At 56.2% G+C, this 24576-nt stretch overlaps 1 protein-coding gene across 3 annotated transcripts in view; it reads left to right on the plus strand.

The window, feature by feature from the left end:
• Nucleotides 1–21320: 21320 nt before the first annotated feature.
• gapdhs (glyceraldehyde-3-phosphate dehydrogenase, spermatogenic) overlaps nt 21321–24576 on the plus strand; it is a 34661-nt gene continuing 31405 nt past the window's right edge. The window contains exon 1 of one of the 3 annotated variants that reach the window (XM_063038936.1): nt 21321–21401. In XM_063038936.1, the coding sequence (XP_062895006.1) occupies nt 21336–21401 (66 nt within the window). In that variant the 5' untranslated portion in view covers nt 21321–21335. Of the gene's footprint in view, nt 21402–21474; nt 21820–21866; nt 22740–24576 lie in introns of those variants that run through there. The other 2 variants (XM_063038937.1, XM_063038935.1) reach the window with 2 other exon arrangements.

Here is a 24576-nt window from a genome sequence, read left to right on the forward strand (position 1 = left end):
GGGAGATGCGTAGGGACCAGAGGGGACAGGGAGATGCGTAGGGACCAGAGGGGGACAGAGAGAGGCGTAGGGACCAGAGGGGGACAGGGAAAGGCATAGGGACCAGAGGGGGCAGGGAGATGCGTATGGGCCAGAGGGAGACAAGGAGAGGCGTAGGGACCAGGGAGGGACAGGGAGAGGCGTAGGCACCAGAGGGATTCAGGGAGAGGCATAGGGACCAGAGAGGGGCACGAGGGGGCGTAGGGAACAAAGGGGGACAAGAGGAGACATAAGGACCAGAGGGGGACAGGGAGAGGTGTAGGGACCAGAGGGGGACAGGGAGAGGTGTTGGAACCAGAGGGGGACAGGGAGAGGCATAGGGACCTGAGGGGGGACAGGGAGAGGGGTAGGGACCAGGGGGAGGCAGAGACAGGGAGACGCGTAGGGACCAGAGGGAGACTGGGAGAGTCGTAGGGACCACAAGGAGACCGGGAGAGACGTAGGGACCAGAGGGGGACATGGGGAGGCATTGGGACCAGAGGGGGCAGAGACAGGGAGAAGAGTAGGGACCAGAGGGGGTCAGGGCGAGGCGTAGGGACCAGAGGGAGACCGGGAGTGTCGTAGGGACCACAGGGAGACCGGGAGAGTCGTAGGGACCAGAGGGAGACAGGGAAAGGCGTAGGGACCAGAGATAGACAGTAGGAGGTGTTGGTACCAGAGGGGGGACAGGGAGAGGGGTAGGGACCAGAGGGGGTCAGAGAGAGGCGTAGGGACCAGAGGAGGACAGAAAGAGGTGTACGGACCAGAGGAGGACAGGGAGAGGCGTCGGGACCAGAGGGACACAGGGAGAGGCGTAGGGACCAGAGGGGACAGGGAGATGCGCAGGGACCAGAAGGAGACAGGGAGAGGCGTAGGGACCAGAGGGAGACAGGGAGCGGCGTAGGGACCAGAGGGAGACAGGGAGCGGCGTAGGGACCAGAGGGGGACAGAGAGAGGCGTAGGGACCAGAGGGAGACAGGGAGATGCGCAGGGACCAGAGGGGACAGGGAGATGCGTAGGGACCAGAGGGAGACAGGGAGCGGCGTAGGGACCAGAGGGAGACAGGGAGAGGCGTAGGGACCAGAGAGACACAGGGAGAGGCGTAGGGACCAGAGGGGACAGGGAGATGTGTAGGGACAGTGGGGCTCAGAGACAGGGAGAGGCGTAGGGACCAGAGGGAGACAGGGACAGGCGTAGGGACCAGAGGGAGACAGGGAGCGGCGTAGGGACCAGAGGGGGACAGAGAGAGGCGTAGGGACCAGAGGGGACAGGGAGATGCGTAGGGACCAGAGGGGACAGGGAGATGTGTAGGGACAGTGGGGCTCAGAGACAGGGAGAGGCGTAGGGACCAGAGGGAGACAGGGACAGGCGTAGGGACCAGAGGGAGACAGGGAGCGGCGTAGGGACCAGAGGGGGACAGAGAGAAGCGTAGGGACCAGAGGGGACAGGGAGAGGCGTAGGCACCAGAGGGATTCAGGGAGAGGCATAGGGACCAGAGAGGGGCACGAGGGGGCGTAGGGAACAAAGGGGGACAAGAGGAGACATAAGGACCAGAGGGGGACAGGGAGAGGTGTAGGGACCAGAGGGGGACAGGGAGAGGTGTTGGAACCAGAGGGGGACAGGGAGAGGCATAGGGACCTGAGGGGGGACAGGGAGAGGGGTAGGGACCAGAGGGAGGCAGAGACAGGGAGACGCGTAGGGACCAGAGGGAGACTGGGAGAGTCGTAGGGACCACAAGGAGACCGGGAGAGACGTAGGGACCAGAGGGGGACATGGGGAGGCATTGGGACCAGAGGGGGCAGAGACAGGGAGAAGAGTAGGGACCAGAGGGGGTCAGGGCGAGGCGTAGGGACCAGAGGGAGACCGGGAGTGTCGTAGGGACCACAGGGAGACCGGGAGAGTCGTAGGGACCAGAGGGAGACAGGGAAAGGCGTAGGGACCAGAGATAGACAGTAGGAGGTGTTGGTACCAGAGGGGGGACAGGGAGAGGGGTAGGGACCAGAGGGGGTCAGAGAGAGGCGTAGGGACCAGAGGAGGACAGAAAGAGGTGTACGGACCAGAGGAGGACAGGGAGAGGCGTCGGGACCAGAGGGACACAGGGAGAGGCGTAGGGACCAGAGGGGACAGGGAGATGCGCAGGGACCAGAAGGAGACAGGGAGAGGCGTAGGGACCAGAGGGAGACAGGGAGCGGCGTAGGGACCAGAGGGAGACAGGGAGCGGCGTAGGGACCAGAGGGGGACAGAGAGAGGCGTAGGGACCAGAGGGAGACAGGGAGATGCGTAGGGACCAGAGGGAGACAGGGAGATGCGCAGGGACCAGAGGGGACATTGAGATGCGTAGGGACAGTGGGGCTCAGAGACAGTGAAAGGCATAGGGACCAGAGGGGTACCACAGCAATGCGAAGGAGTGTAGAGGGTGAGGTGGGTCACAGAGACGGGGAAGGGTGTAGGGTGGGAGGGGGTCATAGTAATGGGGAGAGGTGTAGGAGACGGTGGGTGTTACAGAGATGGAGACGGTGTAGTCACCGGTGGGGATTGTAACGAAGGGGAGGATTATACAAGACCGGACTATTCACTGTGGGAGAGATGAGCCTCCCAATACCTCTCACCTGCTGCTCGTGTATCCTGCGTGGTAACTGTCGTCACCTGAGTCGGTTCTGAGGACCCTGTGTAATGGGTTGTGGAAAAAAACAGTTAGAACGATCCCTGGATGTGTCTGGAAAATGTTCAGTTCTTGCTGAGGGAAGGTTGGGGTTGTTAGGTAGGAGGGGATAGCAGAGACAGAAAGTGTAGGGTCCAGAGAGTGTGACAGAGATGTGGAGGGGTGTAGGGTCCGGAGTGTGTCACAGAGATGGGGAGGGGTGTAGGGTACAGAGGTGGTCACAGAGACAGCGAGGAGTGTAGGGGCTGGAAGGAGTCACAGAGACGGGGAGGTGTGTCATCACCAGAGGTGGTCACAGAGACAGTGAGGGGTGTAGGGGCTGGAAGGAGTCACAGAGACGGGGAGGTGTGTCGTAGCCGAACTGTGCCACATGGATGGGGAGGGGTGTAGGGACCAGAGGGTTTTTCACAGAGACGGGGAGGAGTGTCATCACCAGAGGGGGTCACGGAGATGAGGAGTGGAGGAACCAGAGGAAGGTCAGAGAGACATGGAGGGGCACAGGGCAGCGATGGTTATAGAGGCGCGGAGAGGAGTCGGGTCTCAAAAACAGCAAGGAGTTTATGGACCAGAAAGGCCAGAGGAAGGGAGAGGTGTAGGGACCAGAGGAGGACAGAGACAGGGTGAAGTGTAGGGACCAGACGGGGTCAGGCAGAGGCATAGGGACCAGAGGGAGACCGGGAGAGATGTAGGGTCTAGAGGGGGGCAGGGAGAGGCGTAGGGTCCAGAGGGGGACAGGGAGAGGCTTAAGGACTAGAGGGGGGCAGCGAGAGGCGTAAGGACCAGAGGGGGACAGAGAGAGGCGTAGGGACCAGAGGGGGACAGGGGGAGGCGTAGGGACCAGAGGAGGACAGGGGGAGGCATAGGAATCAGAAGGAGACAGGGAGAGACGCAAGGACGAGAGGGGGACAGGAAGAGGCGTAGGGACTAGAGGGGGACAGGGAGAGGCGTAAGGACCAGAGGGGGACAGAGAGAGGCGTAGGAACCAGAGGGGGACAGGGAGAGGCATAGGCACCGGAGGGGGAGAGGGAAAGGCATAGGGACCAGGGGGGCAGGGAGATGCGTATGGACCAGAGGGAGACAAGGAGAGGCGTAGGGACCAGAGGGCAACAGGGAGAGGCGTAGGAATCAGAGGGAGCCGGGGAGAGACGTAAGGACCAGAGGGTGACCGGGAAAGTCGCAAGGACCAGAGGGGGACAGGAAGAGTCGTAGGGACCAGAGGGGTTCAGAGACAGGGAGAGGCCTAGGGACTGGAGGGGGGCAGGGAGAGGGGTAGGGACCAGAGGGGTATCAGAGCAATGCAAAGGAGTGTAGAGGGTGAGGTGGGTCACCAAGACGGGGAAGAGTGTAGGGTGGGAGGGGGTCATAGTAATGGAGGTGTAGGAGATGGTGGGTGTCACAGAGATGGGGAGGGGTTTAGGGTACATCGGTGGTCACAGAGACAGTGAGGAGTGTAGGGGCTGGAAGGAGTCACAGAGACGGGGAGGTGTGTCGTAGCCGAACTGTGCCACATGGATGGGGAGGGGTGTAGGGACCAGAGGGTTTTTCACAGAGACAGGAAGGAGTGTCATCACCAGAGGGGGTCACGGAGTCGAGGAGAGCAGGAACCAGAGGAAGGTCAGAGAGACATGGAGGGGCACAGGGCAGGGATGGTTATAGAGGCGCGGAGGGGTGTCGGGTCTCAGAAACAGCAAGGAGTTTATGGACCGGAAAGGCCAGAGGAAGGGAGAGGTGTAGGGACCAGAGGGGGACAGAGACAGGGAGAAGTGTAGGGACCAGAGGGGGTCAGGGAGAGGCATAGGGACCAGAGGGAGACCAGGAGAAGTGTAGGGACCAGAGGAAGACCCGGAGAGGCGTAGGGACCAGAGGGAGACAGAGAGAGGCGTAGAGACCAGAGGGAGACAGAGAGAGACGTAGGGACCAGAGGGAGACAGAGAGAGACGTAGGGACTAGAGGGTGGCAGGGAGAGGCGTGTGGACCAGATGGGGACAGGGGGAGGCGTAGGGACCAGAGGGGGACAGGGGAAGGCATAGGGACCAGAGAGAGACCAGGAGAGTTGTAGTGACAAGAGGGAGACAGGGAGAGGCGTAGAGACCAGAGGGGGACAGGGAGAGGCGTAGAGACCAGAGGGGGACAGGGGGAGGCGTAGGGACCAGAGGGGGACCGGGGGAGGTGTAGGGACCAGAGGAAGACAGGGGGAGTTAATGGAACCAGAAGGGGACAGGGAGAGGCATAGGGACCAGAGGGGGACAGGAAGAGGCGTAGAGACCAGAGGGGGTCAGGGAGAGGCGTAGGGACTAGAGGGAGACCAGGAGAGTCGCAGGGACCAGAGGGGGACAGGGAGAGGCGTAGAGACCAGAGGGGGACAGGAAGAGGCGTAGAGACCAGAGGGGGCAGGGAGAGTTGTAGGGACCAGAAAGGGCAGGGAGAAGTGTAGGGACCAGAGGGGGACAGGGAGAGTCGCAGGGACCAGAGGGGGACAGGGAGAGTCGCAGGGACCAGAGGGGGACAGGGAGAGGCGTAGAGACCAGAGGGGGACAGGAAGAGGCGTAGAGACCAGAGGGGGCAGGGAGAGTTGTAGGGACCAGAAAGGGCAGGGAGAAGTGTAGGGACCAGAGGGGGACAGGGAGAGGCGTAGGGACCAGAGGGGGACAGGGAGAGGCGTAGGGACCAGAGGGGGTCAGGGAGAGGCGTAGGGACTAGAGGGAGACCAGGAGAGTCGCAGGGACCAGAGGGGGACAGGGAGAGGCGTAGAGACCAGAGGGGGACAGGAAGAGGCGTAGAGACCAGAGGGGGCAGGGAGAGTTGTAGGGACCAGAAAGGGCAGGGAGAAGTGTAGGGACCAGAGGGGGACAGGGAGAGTCGCAGGGACCAGAGGGGGACAGGGAGAGGCGTAGAGACCAGAGGGGGACAGGAAGAGGCGTAGAGACCAGAGGGGGCAGGGAGAGTTGTAGGGACCAGAAAGGGCAGGGAGAAGTGTAGGGACCAGAGGGGGACAGGGAGAGGCGTACAGACCAGAGGGGGCAGGGAGAGTTGTAGGGACCAGAAAGGGCAGGGAGAAGTGTAGGGACCAGAGGGGGACAGGGAGAGGCGTAGAGACCAGAGGGGGACAGGGAGAGGCGTAGAGACCAGAGGGGGACAGGAAGAGGCGTAGAGACCAGAGGGGGCAGGGAGAGTTGTAGGGACCAGAAAGGGCAGGGAGAAGTGTAGGGACCAGAGGGGGACAGGGAGAGGCGTAGAGACCAGAGGGGGACAGGGAGAGGCGTAGAGACCAGAGGGGGACAGGAAGAGGCGTAGAGACCAGAGGGGGCAGGGAGAGTTGTAGGGACCAGAAAGGGCAGGGAGAAGTGTAGGGACCAGAGGGGGACAGGGAGAGGCGTAGAGACCAGAGGGGGCAGGGAGAGTTGTAGGGACCAGAAAGGGCAGGGAGAAGTGTAGGGACCAGAGGGGGACAGGGAGAGGCGTAGAGACCAGAGGGGGCAGGGAGAGTTGTAGGGACCAGAAAGGGCAGGGAGAAGTGTAGGGACCAGAGGGGGACAGGGAGAGGCGTAGGGACCAGAAAGGGCAGGGAGAGGCGTAGAGACCAGAGGGGGACAGGAAGAGGCGTAGGGACCAGAGGGGGACAGGGAGAGTTGTAGGGACCAGAAAGGGCAGGGAGAAGTGTAGGGACCAGAGGGGGACAGGGAGAGGCGTAGGGACCAGAGGGGTATCACAGCAATGCAAAGGACCGTAGAGGGTGAGGTGGGTCACCGAGACGGGGAAGGGTGTAGGGTGGGAGGAGATCATACTAATGGGGAGAGATGTAGGAGACGGTGGGAGTTACAGCGATGGGGAGGGGTGTAGTCACCAGTCGGGGTTATAACGAAGGGGAGGATTCTACAAGACCGGACGAGTCACTGTGAGAGAGACAATTCGCCCAATACCTCTCACCTGCTGCTCGTGTATCCTGCGTGGTAACTGTCATCACCTGAGTCGGTTCTGAGGACCCTGCGTAATGGATTGTGGAAAAAAACAGTTAGAACGATTCCTGGATGGGTGAAGTGACTGACAATATTTACAAATATATTTACAGGTTAAGTCTATCAGGCGGTCGAGTCCGTCACTGTGATCTACGTAGCACCGGCGATGGCGGTTGTGCTGGCTCCGGCCTGACTTCAGGTGTCAGCACGTTAGGCGTCGGTAATCCCTCGTGCGTGTGCGTCGCGCCCGGTATGGGAGTGTCGTGTGGTGTCTGTATAGGGTTTGGGGTGCACGGTGTCTCGTAGGTACATACATTGGTGGATACGGGATTAATAGTCACCACGGAGTGTTCGGGGTAGGGGCCCGGAGCTCCTGCGGGCGCCAGGTCGCGGATGGAGACCATGTCCTCCTGCCCATCAGGTAAAACCATGTAGGCATACTGGGGGTTCGCATGAAGTAAGTGAACCCTCCCGACTATCAGGGAGTATTTATTGCTCCTCGCATGTTTCCGGAGCAGCACTGGCCCCGGGGACGTCAGCCAAGTTGGTAGGGTGGTTCCAGTGGTCGATTTTCTGGGAAAAGAAAAGAGTCGCTCATGAGGGGTGGCATTGGTGACCGTGCATAACAGGGAGCGGATGGAGTGGAGTGCCTCGGGAAGGACCTCCTGCCAGCGGGAGCCCGGCAATCCCTTTGACCTGAGGGCTAAGAGTGTGGCTTTCCACACCGTGGCATTCTCCTTCTCCACCTGTCCATTCCCCCGGGGATTATAGCTCGTGTTCCTACTGGTTGCAATTACCCTAGCCAGTAGATATTGGCGCAGCTCGTCACTCATAAATGAGGACCCTCTGTCACTGTGGATATAGCATGGGTATCCGAACAGAGTGAAGAGCTTGTGCAGGGCTTTTATAACTGACGTGGTAGTGGTGTCGGGGCAGGGGATGGCGAAGGGGAACCGCGAGTACTCGTCAATTACGTTAAGAAAGTACACGTTGCGGTCGGTGGAGGGAAGGGGGCTCTTAAGGTCAACACTCAGTCGCTCAAAAGGGCGGGTGGCCTTGATGAGTGGTGCCTTTTTGAGTCGGTAGAAGTGCGGTTTGCACTCTGCGCAGACTTGGCAGTCCCTGGTCATCATCCTGATCTCCTCAAGGGAGTAAGGCAGGTTCCAGGCTTTCACGAAGTGGAAAAGCCCGGTGATCCCCGGGTGGCAAAGATCTACATGTAGGGCGTATAGCCGGTCGATCTGCGCGCTGGCACATGTTCCCTAGGATAGGGCATCGGAGGGCTCGTTGAGCTTCCCAGGCCTGTACATGATGTCATAGTTGTAGGTGGAGAGTTTGATTCTCCACCTCAGAATTTTATCATTTTTGAATTTACTCCGCTGCTGATTATTAAACATGAACGCGACTGAGCGCTGGTCAGTTAGCAGGGTGAACCTTTTGCCGGCAAGATTGTGCCTCCAGTGCCTTATAGCTTCCACTATGGCCTGGGCCTCTTTCTCTACCGCAGAGTGCCGAATTTCAGGGCCTTGAAGGGTACGGGAGAAGAACGCCACTGGTATTCCCGCCTGGTTGAGGGTAGCAGCCAGCGCAAAGTCGGAGGCGTCACTCTCTACTTGGAAGGGAATGGCCTCATCCACCACATGCATTGCTGCTTTGGCAATGTCCCCTTTTATGCGGCTGAAGGCCGTGCGGGCCTCAGCTGAGAGGGGGAATGTGGTGGACTTGACCAGGGGGCAGGCCTTCTCCGCATAGTTAGAGACCCATTGGGCGTAATATGAAAAGAAGCCCAGGCACCTTTTGAGGGCTCTGAGGGTATTGGGAAGAGGGAGTTCCAACAAGGGGCGCATACAGTCGGGGTCAGGGCCAATGACTCCATTCTCCACGACACACCCAAGGATAGCAAGTCGGGTGGTCCCAAATACACACTTGTCCTTGTTATAGGTGAGGTTGAAAGATTTGGCCGCTTGGAGAAATTTTTGGAGGTTGTTGTCGTGATCCTGCTGGTCGTGACCGCAGATGGTGATGTTATCCAGATATGGGAACGTGGCCTTCAGTTGGCACTGGTCCACCATCCGGTTCATTGCCCTCCGGAAGACAGATACACCATTCGTGACACCGAAGGGGACGCGCAGGAATTGATAAAGCCTGCCAGCCGCCTCGAAGGCAGTGTAAGGGCAGTCCTCCCGGCGGATGGGGAGCTGATGGTAAGCGGATTTTAGGTCTATGGTCGAGTACACCTTGTACCGTGCTATCTGATTGACCATATCTGCGATGCGGGGTAGAGGGTACGCGTCGAGCTGCGTGAACCTATTGATGGTCTGGCTATAGTCCACGACCATCCTATTCTTCTCCCCGTTCCGAACAACCATCACCTGCGCCCTCCAAGGACTTGTGCTTGCCCAAGTGACCCCCTCCCTGAGCAGCCGCTGCACCTCCGACTTAATGAAAGCTCTGTCCCCTGCGCTGTACCTCCTGCTTTTAGTTGCCACAGGTTTACAGTTGGGGGTCAGGTTGGCGAACAGCGGTGGGGGAGGGATCCTGAGGGTGGAGAGGCCGCAAGTGGTGTCGGTAGTGTGGCAGTTGGTATGGTGTTGGGTGGGATGCGCGGGTCGGTGTGTGTGTGGTCAGTAGCGGGGCACGTGACATATCTCTACAAAACAGGGGATTTACGACAGTAATTAGCGGGAGGGGCCCATCATACTTCATTGTCACGCTTTTCAGGTGGCTCTGGAAGTCCAACCCCAACAGCACAGGGGCACACAGTTGAGGCAAGACCAGTAACGTAAAGTCCCGATATTCTGTGCCCTGCACCACTAGTGTCGCTACACAACCCCCCCCGGATGTCTGTTGTATGCGACCTGGAGGCCATGGTGACCCTCCGACTTACCGGCCGTATCATGAGTCCACAATGCTGCACCGTGTCCGGGTGGATAAAACTCTCCGTGCTGCCCGTGTCAAACAGGCAGCTTGTCCTGTGCCCCTCCACCAGGATGTCCATCATTGACCTTGCGAGCTGGTGGGGAGCGCTTTGGTCGAGGGTCACGGAAGCCAGGGTGGGGTCGCTGTCTTGGTCCGGCGTGGTGGGGTGGCCCCGTGAGCACCCGTTGGTCGTAGGCGGTGGGAGGTGGCGCCGACCAAGATGGCCACCCCCATGTCTCGCACGTGGTGGTGGCGTGCAGGGAAGGTGGCGGCAGGCAAGATGGCGACCCCCACCTCTCGCACGCGGCGCTGCTCGATCCCGCTCGCGGTTTTGACTTACAGACCTTGGCGAAGTGGCCCTTCTTTCTGCAGCTGGAGCAGGTAGCTTGTCGGGCCGGGCAGCGTTTCCGGGGGTGCTTCTCCAGTCCGCAGAAGTAGTACTTCGCGGACTCAGGACTGGCTGCAGCCGAGGTCGATTCGCCGGCGGGTTGTGGGGTCTGCGGCACCCACGAGGCCATCGGGGGATGGCGTGCCTGGAGAGCCTCGGAGTTATGCAGAGCGGCCTCCAACGTATCAGCCAGCTCCATCGCCGGACTTAGGGTAAGATCAGCTTTTTCCAGCAGCTGCTGGCGCACGTACACTGATCTGGTCCCCGTGATGAAGGCGTCTGTCACTAGGAGCTCTGCATGCTGCGCCTCCGTCAGCTCCTGGCAATTGCAGGCTCGCACAAGTGTCCGTAGGGCCCGGACAAACTCAGCACTCGATTCCCCGGGGCATTGTTACCGTGTCGCTAAACGGTGCCGAGCATAGACGCTGTCTATCGGCCGCAGGTATTGTCTTTTGAGTGCGTTCATCGCGCCGTCATAGCTCGGCTGGTCTCTGATCAGCGAATAGACCCGCGGACTGACCCTGGAGAGTAGAACTCTGCGCTTCACTATGGGGTCGGTCGCTTTAATCTCCTCTAGATACGCTTCGAAGCAGGCCAGCCAGAGTTCGAAAGCGTTTCCAGCGTCAGGCATTTGCGGATCAAGGTCTAATTTGTCTGGTCTCAGAGCCTGTTCCATGTTTTAAAACGTACAGCGGATAAAATTGAAGCACCTTCAATTACTCCAAAAGACTGAGGTTTGGTAAAATACTGAAAGGCTTTTATTCACTGTACAATACGACCTCCACAGTGAGTGTCTGCCCCCGGACTGAGGGGGAGGGGCAAGGCGAACACCTTTATACAGGACTCTGTGGGAGGAGCCACAGGGGCAGTCAGCAGAGGGGTGTGTCCAGACAGGTAACCGAGTTACAACATATATACATGGTTTACCACAGAAATAAAAAAGTTTTCTTGCTTAAAATATTAAAGAAATGTGTCATCTTTAACTGTATGCCTTTTGGAAATCAGGTCATCTTTTACTCGCTTAGCTATTCACAGTAACAGAAATTTTGACCAGGGGTGCCCAAACTTTTGCATGCGACTGTATATACATGGTATGTGCAACCCATACCTCCTATTCCCTATTCACACATCTGCAGTATTGGCTCCTCCTGGCCCCACCCATTTCAACTCTTGTCATCTACTTACGGGGTCGGGGGGCGGTTGCAGGGAGGCAGGGGTATGTCCTAGCGCTCGCTGCTGGAGCTGGCTAAGTTATCTATCTGTGAGTCCTGGGTATGGCAGCAAAGATTCTGACTGGGATGACTGCCTGGGATGACTGCCTGGTGATGTTCTAGGGGTTCAGGCCTGGGTAACCAAGGATACGAACATGTGGTGTCCATGGGTACCACAGAGGTATTCCTGCACCGTTGGAATCACAGGGGTCATCCTAGATGAGGATAGGAACATTTTAACTTTGTTTGGGTTAGTCTCTGATGTGTTCATTAAGACGATAAGACCATAAGATACAGGAACAGAAGTAGGCCATTCGGCCCATCGAGTCTGCTCCACCATTCAATCTTGGGCTGATCCAAATCTTTCAGTTATCCCGACTCCCCTGCCTTCTCCCCATACCCTATGATGCCCTGACTAATCAAGAACCTGTCTATCTCTGCCTTAAATACACCCAATGACTTGGCCTCCACAAATTCCATAGATTTACCACCCTCTGACTAATTTCTCCACAACTGTGTTTTAAATAGACATCCTTCATCCCTGAAGTCACATCCTCTTGTCCTAGACTACCCTACCATGGGAAATATCTAATCTGTTCATGCCATATCTTGCCATATCTAATCTGTTCAGGCCTTTTAAAATTTGGAATGTTTCTATGAGATCCCCCCCCTCATTCTCCCGATACGGCTCAAGAGATGCCAGACGTTCCTCATACAGTAACCTTTTCATTCCTAGAATCATTCTCATGAATCTTCTCTGAATCCTCTCCAATGTCAGTATATCCTTTCTAAAATAAGGAACCCAAAACTATACACAATACACACTCCAAGTGTGGTCTCACAAGTGCCTTATAGAGCCTCAACATCACATCCCTGCACTTTATTCTATACCTCTAGAAATGAATGCCAACATTGCATTTGCCTTCTTCACCACCGACTCAACCTGGAGGTTAACCTTTAGGATATCTTGCACAAGGACTCGCAAGTCCCTTTGCATCTCTGCATTTTGAATTCTCTCCTCATCTAATTAATAGTATGCCCATTTATTTCTTCCACCATACACCTTCGAACATTGTATTTCATTTGCCACTTCTTTGCCCATTCCCCTAAATTATCTAAGTCTCTCTGCAGGCTCTCTGTTTCCTCAACACAACCTGTTCCTCCACCTATCTTTGTATCATCCGCAAATTTAGCCACAAATTCATTAATCCCGTAGTCCAAATCATGGACATAAATCGTAAAAAGTAGCAGTCCCAACACCAACCCCTGTGGCACTCCATTGGTAACCGGCAGCCAACCAGATGTGTGTTGCCCCAGTATTTAGTATCGCGACACTATTACAGCTCAGGGTGTTGGAGTTCAGAGTTCATTTCTGGCCACTTTATTCTGTACACCAGTACATGCGCTAATGCCAATATCTAATCAGCCAATCATGTGGCAGCAACTCAATGCATAGACGCACGCAGACATGGTCAAGAGGTTCAGTTGTTGTTCAGATCAAACATCAGAACAGGGAACAAGTGTGATCTGGGTGACTTTTGATTTAGGAATGACTGTTGGTGCCAGACAGGGTGGTCGGGTATCTCGGAAATGGGAGTTTACACAGGATGGTATGAAAAACATTAAAAAAAACAGTGAGCAGTAGTTCTGTTAATGAGAGAGGTCAGGGGAGAATAGTTGGATTGATTTAAACTATGTAAAAGGTGACAGTAACTCAAATAACCACACATTGCAACAGTGGTGTGCAGAAGAGCATCTCTGAATTCATAACACTCTGAACCTGGCTACTCCAGCTGAAAACCACAAACATACACTCAGTGGCCACTTGGTGTAAAGATTGTCTAAACATGTACAAGAGACTAGGTCAGTCATAAAGAGTTGGGCTATCATGTCAAATGTGCTGGCGAGACTGCACTGGGAGTATTGTGTGCAGCATAGGAAGGGTGTCATGAAACTGGAGAGAGTGCAGGAAAGATTCACCAGGATGTCACCTGGATTGGAGGGTTTGAGTTATATGGAGAGACTGGACAGGCTGGGACTGTTTTCCCTGGAGTGAAGGAGGCTGAGGGGTGACCTTATAGAGCTTTATAAAACCATGAGGGGCAGAGACAAGGCAGATGCTCACGGTCTTTCCCTCAGGGTAGGGGAGTCTAAATCTAGAGGGCACAGGTTAAAGGTGAGGGGCAAAGGTTTAAAAGGGTAAGCATTACACAAAGATGGTTGTGAGTATATGGAACGAACTGCTAGAGGAAGTAGTTTGCACAGGAACATTAACAACATTTAAAAATCATTTGGATAGGGTACGTGGATAGGAAAGATTCGGAGGGATATGGGACAAACGAGCAAATGGGAGCAGGACTTTGGTCAGCAGAGACAAGTTGGTTTGAAGGGCAGTAGATCTCGATGCTCAATTGAATTGGTTAAGTAATGCTGGGAGGGAAATAATGTTGATGACACAACCACAAGAAAATCTGCAGATGCTGGAAATCCAAGCAACACACACAAAATGTGAGAGGAATTCAGCAGGCCAGGCAGCGTCTTTGGAAAAGAGTGAACAGTCAACAATTTGGGCCAAGATTCTTATTCAGGACTGGAAAGGAAGGGAGAAGTCAATGTAAGAAGATAGGGGAGGAGAGGAAGTAGCTGGTGGTAGGTGATACTTGAAATTGCGAGGGGGGAGGGGGTGAAGCAAAGAGCTGGGAAGTTGATGGGTGAAAGAGATAAAGAGCTGGATATAATGCTAATGACAACATGTTTTAGTAAATCAACCCAATCTTCAAAGCAATAGAGTCAGATCACTGTAGGGTGGTACAGTATATACTCGGGCCCTTTGGCCTGGGATCAGACACAGAGTGAGGCTCCCTCCACACTGTCCCCTCACACACTCCCGGGGTCAGACACAGAGTGAAGCTCCCTCCACACCATCCCATCACACATTCCCGGGGTCAGACACTGAGTGAAGCTCCCTCCACACTGTCCCATCACACACTCCCAGGGTCAGACACAGAGTGAAGCTCCCTCCACACCGTCCCATCACACACTCCCGGGGTCAGACACAGAGTGAAGCTCCCTCCACACTGTCCCATCACACACTCCCGGGGGCAGACACAGAGTGAAGCTCCCTCCACACCGTCCCATCACACACTCCCGGGGTCAGACACAGAGTGAAGCTCCCTCCACACCGTCCCATCACACACTCCCGGGGTCAGACACAGAGTGAAGCTCCCTCCACACTGGCCCATCACACACTCCCAGGGTCAGACACAGAGAGGAGCTGTGCTGACTGAGCTGGGAGAAATCGAAGGAAAACTACTGGATAAAGTTCGTGGAATACTTTGGAGGTGGCTCTAAAAGTCTCTTGGACAACTGAGTGAGTGACGGCGTTGGCGTGGAAGCTCGGTGTGGAGTTTTTGCTGCCGGTTTGGACTGGGTTTGTTGGCGGCTGCTTACTGCGTAGCTCCCAGCTGCGGCCGCTGGCAACTCGCCAGTAAGCCGGTTCGCTCCAAAACCGGAGGCAAACGCCGTCGTTTTCCCCCCATTGACATCGGGGCAACGTTCCTCCTCCATTGTTTTCCTGATTTTTCGTCCGGTGTCGGTGCCGGTGCCGGAGCATCTGGAAGGACGTTTCGGCCTCTCCCGGCCTGGGTCTCTGCAAGTCCGACGGAGCCTTTCCTGGCGCCGAGCCAGCGAGGAACTGTCGACTGCAAACTTTCCCGGCCAGTTATTCGACTCGCTCCAGGACTTCTAACTGGCACCGCCGCAAAATTCTCGGACTGGAAAGAGCGCCAGCATGCCGGACCGGTCTCCAGGGAGTCGCGGGCCTTCGGGGAGTTACGCAAGGGCGGCTGCCTCCCCGGCCTCGGACAACGCCCTGTTTCGGTCGGTGAAGGTGGAACGTGGGGTGCAATGTATTTTGCGCCCTGGAATGACACTAGAAAAGTGTACGGAGGCAATGGAGGACCTTGTGGGGAAAGGTGGTATTCTGGCCACCGAGAAGGAGTTCGGAAAGGCGGTGTTCTATCTGGTGAATGAAGAGCTAGTGCACCGGGCCCTAAGCAGGGGAGTCACGGTGGACAACATCTTTTTACCTATGGAGCTGGTGACGGCCCCCACGCAACGTATCGTGCTTGGGCATGTTAAGCCTTTCATTCCAAATGAGGACTTGCTTCCCCCACTGGCCCGTTTAGGGCAAGTAAGGTCGGAGATTACTGCCATCCGACACAAATTTAAGAGACGCACCCTCCGCACCGTAATCTCTTTCCGGCGTCAGGTTTTCATGCAGCTGGAAAGGGAGGACGATGTTGAGGGCCGCTTTACTGTCCGGCACGAGGGAGTAGATTATCAGGTGTACTGGAGCTCCGAGCGCCCACGGTGCCATGCGTGCAGGGAGGTGGGGCACTTTCGGAGGGACTGTCCTGCCGCCCGGAACCCGAGGGAGCCCACTTCGGGCACCAGTGCCGCAGCTACCTCTGCCCCTGATCCTACTCCTGCGCGTGCGCCTGCGCCTGCGCCTGCATCTGACCCTGCCCCCGCCCGTGATCCTGCCCCAGCCCCTCACCCTGCCCCTACCCCTACCCCTGTCCCTACTTCTACGGTTGGGTCGGTCCCTGCTCCTCTCCCTGTAGTTCAGGTGGGGGACGGGGTGGAGTCTGTGCGGAGTAAGAAGGCAAAGGGGAAATCCAAACATAGTAAGAAGCGGGCCTTTGAGGCCGCAGAGCTCACACCCATTTCGTCTGAAGTGGAGCGTGGGGCTCGGGGAGGTGCGCAAGCAGACGGGGCGATGGAAACAGAAGGCGCCGCCCCATCGGTGAAGCCTGCACCTGTGTGCTCCTCCAGCGTGAAGAGGAGAAGGGAACGTTCCCGCAAGAGGGCAGGGGATGTAGATGCGGGGGAGTCCCAGGAAGGGGTGGGAATCCGGGTAGGGGTTGGTTCTAAACCTGAGTCCTCAGATGTAGCCACCAGTCCTGGGGTAGATGGTGTGGTTGTGCAAAAAGCTTGTGATAGGCCTGTTTGCACAAACGAGGCAGCCCTGGAGGCCTCCACCCAGGACCTACAAGTCAGCGCCTCTCTGGAGGCCAGTGTACCGAATAGTGTAAGAGGAGACGAGGCAAAGCTCTCTCATTCTCAGCACCAGGCGGCTTATGAATCCCTTGGACCAAAGGTGCCGGGTTCCCCTCTATGCCTGCCCCCTAGGGAGGACGATATTCTGTGCACATCGACCCCAGCAATAAATGACTTGCAGGGAGTCCCTGGGGATTGTCTCTCCACTGTCGCAAATGTGGATGAGGCTGATGCGACGGTGGAGAAGGCAGGTAAGAGCGAGGTGCCCGCTGCGCTGTGTGGGTCGCAGGCGCAGCCATCTATTGGAACATGCGGGGAGGCCGATGGGGATTCTGTCTGCAGTGACGGGTTGGAGGGGGACTCTTTCGATAGTGAAACAATGGACATCCTCACCCCTCCTGAGAAATCCCCATTGATACCTGTAGAGGAAATTAAGCATTTCATTCTCACCTCTGAGGGTGCCAAGCACCGGCCTCAGCTAGCCTCGCTTCGCTGGCCCAGCATGCCGAGGCTGGTGAGGTCCCTGCGAGTCATCCTCAGACGAAAGGGAAAGAGGAATGCGGTGGTGGGGAACGACAGACGGCAACTAAAATCTTTCCTGGATGACCTAGTAAGGGACATCAGAGGGAGAAGCAGCCTCGCTCCTACGGGGGATGGTGGGTCACAGGGTGTTGCTGGTACCGCTCGAGCCCGGAAAGCAAAAGGTATCCTTGCTTTCTTTCCGGACAGTGTGGTGGAAGGCGCCTCCGCTCTCACCGAAATGGGCGCAGCTGCTGAGACCTAGTGTGTTCCCGCCATGAAGCTTACCATAGCTAGTCTCAATGTAAACGGCAGCAGGGGTCCTCTTCGCAGGCATAACAATCTCTCAGTCCTCAGGGATGGGCGGTCTACGGTGAGTTTCCTGCAGGAAACCCATACCATCCCTGGGGACGAGTCTGCTTGGCTCCTGGAGTGGCAGGGCGGGGTCTACATGAGCCACCTCAGCTCCATTTCTAGCGGGGTGGCGATCCTGTTGGCCCCGACCTTCCAGCCAGTAGTTGAAAGAGTCCAAGACGTTGTGCCCGGCCGTCTGCTCCACCTGGTTGTGCGCCTGGATGGCGTACCATTGCATTTTATCAATGTGTACGCTCCCAGGCGCGGTGTGATGCAGACGCGCCTATTCTGTCAACTGTCCACCCTGCTGAGCTCCATCGATCCTGGGGACTGCGTAATCCTCGGGGGAGATTTCAATTGTACCCTCGAGGCGGAGGACCGTTCGGGCCTCCAACGCGACCCAGCATCAGCAAAAAAGTTAAAGGAGCTAGTCGGCTCCTTTGACTTGGTGGACAGCTGGCGGAATTTTCACCCCAACTCTAGCGCCTTCTCGAGAAGGTCTAGAGAAGGAGGTTCCAGGATAGACCGCATTTACATCTCTCGGGCCTACGCCTCCCGCGTGTCGGCGTCCTCCATGCGGCCAGTGTCGTGCTCGGATCATCACCTTGTGTGGACGGAATTTATTCCACTACACCCTCGGGTGGGATCCGGGTATTGGCATTTTAACAACCGGCTGCTGGAGGACAGCCGTTTCCGGGATTCGTTCCGAGCGTTCTGGGTCTCCTGGAAGGAGAGGCGGAGAGAGTTCTGCTCCCTACGGCTATGGTGGGATGTGGGCAAAGCCCACATCCGGTTTTTATGTCGGGAGTACACTAGGGGGTCGACCAAAGGGCGGGGCTCTGAGATTGAGCGGCTTGAGAGAGCGTTGCTTGACCTGGAGTCCCGCCTCGGTCCGACCACTGGAGACCAGCAGCTGTGGCAGGAATACCAGGAGAAGAAGGACGCACTAAGGGACTTGCAGCTTCAGCAGTCCCGAGGTGCGTACGTGAGGTCACGGATCCAAATGCTGCAGGATTTGGACCGTGGCTCACCCTTCTTCTACTCGTTGGAGAGGTGGCGGGGAGTTCAAAAGCAGCTAGTGGAATTGCTGGCTGCCGATGGCTCCTCCATCACGGACCCTGATGGAATTAACAACGAGGTCCGTTCATTCTATCGGTCCTTATTCTCGCCTGATCCGTCAAATGCGGAGGCGTGCAATGAGGTCTGGAAGGATTTGCCTAAGGTCAGTCCAGAGGATGCAGTGCGTCTGGATGCCCCCCTGACTCGGGAGGAGCTGTCCACTGCCCTTCGGCAACTCCGGAGGGGCAAGTCCCCTGGTTTGGATGGACTGAGTGTTGAGTTTTATCAGGCTTTTTGGGATGTCCTGGGGGATGATTACAGCCTTGTCCTAGGGGAGAGCCTAGCCACCGGAGAAATGCCCCTCTCATGGCGAAGAGCTGTTGTGGTCCTACTGCCCAAGAAGGGAGACCTCCGCCTGCTAAAGAACTGGCGGCCGGTCTCCCTCTTGTGCGCGGACTACAAGATCTTCGCCCGGGCAATGGCCAACCGTCTGGGTTCGGTAATTGGACAGGTGGTCCATCCTGACCAATCTTACACGGTCCCGGGCCGCTCCATCCAGGACAATGTCCACCTAGTACGGGACCTGATCCACCTGCTCCAGGAGACTGGGACCCCGGCAGCGTTTCTTTCTCTTGACCAGGAGAAGGCGTTTGACCGGGTGGACCACAGTTTCCTGCTGGGCACCCTGCAGGCTTTTGGGCTCGGACCACACTTTGTGGCCCGAGTTCGGCTCCTGTACTCTGCCGCAGAGTGCCTAGTTAAGATCAACGGATCACTGACAGGACCTATCCACTTCCGAAGAGGAGTGCGTCAAGGGTGCCCCATGTCCGGTCAACTGTATGCGATCTGTGTCGAGCCATTCCTCGGCCTTCTTCGGCGAAGGCTGACAGGTCTGGTTCTGCGCGAACCGGACATGAGGGTCGTCCTCTCGGCCTACGCCGATGACGTACTCCTCATGATGACAGACCCCTGTGACCTGCGGAGGATGCGCGAGTGCCAAGATGTTTTCTCGGCGGCATCCTCCGCCAGGATCAACTGGGCGAAATGTTCCGGACTCTTAGTAGGCCAGTGGCAGGTGGACTCCCTGCCGGAGGAGATGAGAGCTTTTGAGTGGAGCACCAGACGTCTTCTCTATCTGGGAGTCTACCTGAGTCCTTCTGGGGAGACCTGGCTGGCGAACTGGCAGGACCTGGAGACAAAGGTCATGGCCCGGCTAGGGCGCTGGTCAGGCCTTCTCAGGGTGCTTTCCTATCGAGGCAGGGTGGTGGTCATAAACCAGCTGGTGGCCTCCATGTTGTGGTACCGGATGGTCACCTTGGCCCCCCCTGCCCCTTTTGTTGCGAGAATGCAGAGGAAGCTGGTGGACTTCTTCTGGGGAAACAGGAAACACTGGGTCTCTGCAGCGGTTCTGAGTCTCCCAGTAGGAGAGGGCGGACAGTCGCTGGTGTGTGTACGCACACGACTGGCGGCTCTCCGCCTCAGGACTCTGCAGAGATTCCTGTACGCCGAGCGCCCTCCCAGGTGGCACGTGTTGGCGACTTTCTTCCTCCGGAGGGGCTGCTGCCTTCACGAAGATATGCAGCTACCACCGGCAGGCGTCAGCCGTGCTGCTTTGCAGAGGCTGCCCGGCTTCTATCAGGACCTACTGAGAGTCTGGAACATGGTTGCCTCAGGCCGGGAATCCCCTCCTCTGGCAGAGGGCGGGGTCCTGGCCGACCCTTGCCCTGCCTCAGCGGATGTTGGTGCGGCTCAGGTGTGTGGATCGACTCAAGCTGAGCTGCTCGTCAGGCCCAGGCCCCGCAGCCTTACCCGAGAGACGAATCCACACAACTTGAGCCGTCTTTCATCGACACCCACAATCCCATTCAGGGATGCAGGCAGGAGGTACCTTTATGGGCTGCTGCTCCACACCCTCCACTTCCTAGCCTTTGTCCACCGTCCCGACATGCCATGGCGGTCGGTCTTTCCACCTGGAGGTGAGGGGGGTCCCCAATGGAAGTCCCTTTACAAGGGAGTCCTCCCCATGCACCTTGGGGATTTCGGCTGGAGGGTGCTGCATAAAGCGGTGCCCTGCAATAAGTTCTTTAGTCTGTACACGGATCTCCCAGCCGCGTGTCACTTCTGCGGGCTGGAGGAGACCGTGTACCACATGTACGTGGAGTGTGTGAGGCTGCAGCCCCTTTTCGCGTTTTTGCGTGGGCTGCTTCTCGCCTTCTGGTTGCATTTCAGTCCCACCCTATTTATATATGGTCATCCAGTAAGGAGGGGGGCACAGAGGGATGAGGATGTCCTTGTCAACTTGCTCCTGGGGCTGGCGAAAATTGCCATCCGTGGCTCCTGGAAAAGGGTGGCAGGAGGTCCTCCCCGGGCGGACTGCCTGGCTATGTTTAGGGGGTATGTTCGTGCCCGGGTGAACATTGAAAAGGAATACGCACAGTCCACGGCGACCGTAGAGGTGTTCCGGGACCGTTGGGCTCCGCGGGGTGTAAATGCCATCATTGATGAGGATGGCAATATATTGGTTTAAGATGTATTGTCTGTTTGTAGTGTAGTAAATATGTTAGTCACTGGGTTTGTAAATATTGTATAGCACCGACATTTGTAATAAAGAATTTTGTAAAAAAAAAAGGGTCAGAGACAGAGTGAAGCTCCCTCCACACCGTCCCATCATACACTCCCGGGGTCAGACACAAAGTGAAGCTCCCTCCACACTGTCCCATCACACACTCCTAGGCCACAGAAACTTACCTGCTCCCGTCAAAAGGGGAACGAACAGCATGAGGAACTGGGCAGGACCCCACAACACCATCTTGGCCACAGGTGGGGAGCGGCCCTCTAATTCCACAGCAAGGCCTGACCAAGATGCTCAGTCTCACCCACACTTGCTGTGCCTCGGACGGACAAGAAGCCCCACTAGCTCCAGAGGGTGGGACAGTTCTAAACAGATCTGTATTGGCAGAGGCTGTCACATGTTCATGGGTGGGTACGGTGGTAACAGCAACCGCCGCTTATCTCTTCTCTGCACGTTGCATGGACACAAGTGATAGGACGGTGTGGAGGGAACCTCATTCTGTGTCTGACCCCAGGAGTGTGTTAATTTACAACAGCTAGTCCGGGGTTTCTCAACCGGGCTTCCGCGAGAGATCGTGATTAAAAAACACAGTTTTTTGAACTTCGCGCAACGCGGGATGCTGCCGCTCACGGTGACCAAGCAGCCCCATCAGAGATCTCTCAGCCCAGTTTGGCAGTGCGCAGTAAGACCGTGTTTACTTGCTTGAGTTTATTCTCAGGTTTTGATGCGAGATAGGGGAGGTGGTCGATCATTGGTGAACACTGTATTGCACAGAGGGGAGGATGGTAGGCTGATGAGGGACGTGGTGCGTTTTCCGAGCATTGAATAGACTCGCCCAATTTGGGCTGTGACGTCAGCTCTCCCTCCCGAATTACCCCCCACCTCCAACTTCCCCTTCTGAGGTAAGGAGACGCCGAAGAGAGGGCTTGACGGAAGGACATTGGAAGCGGGATATAGGAGGTGACGGTAATGCACCATTAAGTTGGGTGCCAACCGTCGTAAAACAAGACCAAGAAGACGAAGAAGAACTTCCCCTTAAGCACTGCCGACCAACTTCTGGGAATGAACAACCCGTAATGAAAGCTACTTATCATGGACTGGTGAGCAAAGTTGTCTTATTCCATTGTGCCTAGTCTGTGGCAAACAACTTACAAATGCAGCAATGGCTCCAGCAAAATTGAAAAGACACTTAACCAAAAATCACAGCCATATGACATGTAAAAGTGCTGATTATTTTAAACAAATCTCAAAACAAACAGATTAAAGCTTTTGAAAATAAAGTCAGTCAGTAAAAAAGTAGGAGAAACAAGTTATTTAGTACTTTTAAGACCAGTACACTTGAGAATGTTTTAAAAACTGTGTGAAAACCTGGACAAAGAGCACACCAATCTCCTGTAACACACAGAAATCGGGTGGTTTAGCAGAGGAAGAGTTCTCAACAGGGTGTTTGAGCTGAAAGCTGAATTGCAGGAGGATTTTCAAGAAAATAGTAGCCAGATTTTGTTAAATGCTTTGAAGATGAAGAACGGCTGCAGAAACTAGCCTACCTAACAGACATTTTTCATCATATGAACCAGTTGAACAAGTCTCTGCAAGGTGCAGGAGAAAATTTTTTGACTTGAAATGACAAGATCCTTGGATTTAAAAGGAAACTGAATCTTTGGAAAAATTAAAATGCTACAACTGCTGCTTGGGCTTGAGAGTGAGAAAGGATCAGAAAGTCTTGAGTCTGAGTGAAAACCACCTGGAAGTACTGCAGAACAAAATTGAACAGTATTTTTCCTCAAATTCGACACAAGTGTATAACTGGGTGAAGGACCCTTTCTCCGAATCTTCTGCTCAGCCTGAGAATTTGACTTTGAGAGAAGAGGAAGAACTTTGTGAGCTGCACTTTGATCATGCACTCAAGATGAGATTTACTAATCGGCTCCTGGACAAATTCTGGATTTCTGTGAAAGATGCGTATCCTGCCATCCTTAGGAAAGCAGCGAACATTTTCCTGCAGTTTTCAACTTCTTACGTGCGTGAGCAAGACTTTTCCTGTTTAACAAGCATGAAGAGCAAGGAAAGAAATCATCTTATTTCAGTTGAATATTAAATCTGTGTGTGCTTTCCTCAAGTTTAACCCAGAATTGAGAAATTTATTCTGCCTTATGAGTTTTTAAAATTTCTGAAAGGGAAAGAGATAAATTTAAAGACAGATAAGCAAATAATTTGTTCTCTACTCAAGAACAATGCCTCTCCCTCTCTATCCTTCCCCTCTCTCCTTCCCTATCCCCTCTCACTCTCCTCCCCATCACCCCTCGCTCTCCTCCCCGTCCTCCCTCTCGCTTTCCTCCCCATCCTCCCTCTCGCTCTCTTCCCCTGTCCCCCCTCCTGTTCTCCCTCACCAACCCCAATCTCCCACTCTCCACAACTCCTAGACTCCACCTTCCTCCTCCTGCACTCTCACATTCCACCCCACCCTACCCCAGCCCTCCCTCTCCCCCTCACCCCTCACTCTCCCCTTCCCCTCACCCCTCACTCTCCCCCTCCCCTCATCTCTCTCCCCTCCCCTCATCTCTCCCCTCCCCATCTCTCTCACCCCTTCCCTCTCTCTCACCCCTCCCCCTCCCTCACCACTCCTCTCCTTCGCCATCCCCAATCTCCCTCACCCTTCCCCTCTCCCTCACCACCCCCAATCTCCCACTCTCCACCCCACTCTCTCCACCATTCCTGGTCTCCACCTTCCCCCTCCAGCTCTCTCACATTCCTCCCACCACTCTCTCTCCCCCTTCCTCCCCCATCCTCCCACCAAACCCTCCCTCTCCCCCTCACCCTTCTCTCTCCCCCTCCCCTCATCTCTCTCACCCTTCCCCTCTCTCACCCTCCCCCTCTCTCTCACCACTCCTCTCCGTCACCACCCCAATCTCCCTCACCCCTCCCCCTCTCCCTCACCACCCCAAATCTCCCTCACCCTCCCCCTCTCCCTCACCACCCCCAATCTCCCACTCTCCACCACTCCAGGTCTCCACCTTCCCCCTCCCGCTCTCTCACATTCCTCCCACCACTCTCTCTCCCCCTTCCTCCCTCACCCTCCCACCAAACCCTCCCTCTCCCCCCTCACCCTTCTCTCTCCCCCTCCCCTCATCTCTCTCCCCTCCCCTCATCTCTCTCCCCTCCCCTCATCTCTCTCACCCTTTCCCTCTCTCAGCCTTCCCCTCTCGCACCCCTCCCCCTCTCTCTCACCACTCCTCTCCGTCACCACCCCCAATCTCCCTCACCCCTCCCCTCTCCCTCACCACCCCCGATCTCCCTCACCCTCCCCCTCTCCCTCAGCACCCCCAATCTCCCTCACCCTCCCCCTCTCCCTCACCACCCCAATCTCCCACTCTCCACCCCACTCTCTCCACCACTCCTGGTCTCCACCTTCCCCCTCCCGCTCTCTCACATTCCTCCCACCACTCTCTCTCCCCTTCCTTCCCCACCCTCCGACCAAACCCTCCCTCTCCCCCTCACCCCTCTCTCCCCCTCCCCTCATCTCTCTCACCCTTCCCCTCTCTCACCCTCCTCCTCTCTCTCACCACTCCTCTCCGTCACCACCCCCAAGTTCCCTCCCCCTCCCCCTCTCCCTCACCACCCCCAATCTCCCACTCTCCACCCCACTCTCTCCAGCACTGCTGGTCTCCACCTTCCCCCTCCTGCTCTCTCACATTCCTCCCACCCCTTCTCTCCCTCTCCCCCCTGCCCTTCCATACCATACTGCCCTCGTTGCCGGAAGAAAAGCTCCATTTAGTGCAGGATAATGGACTACCTGACTGGCGGACCACAGAGCTGTGTGCCAGACATGGCTATCAGCAGCACTGTGGCCCCACAGG

This window comes from Mobula hypostoma, assembly GCF_963921235.1.
Source record: "Mobula hypostoma chromosome 8 unlocalized genomic scaffold, sMobHyp1.1 SUPER_8_unloc_1, whole genome shotgun sequence".
NCBI lineage: Eukaryota > Metazoa > Chordata > Chondrichthyes > Myliobatiformes > Myliobatidae > Mobula > Mobula hypostoma.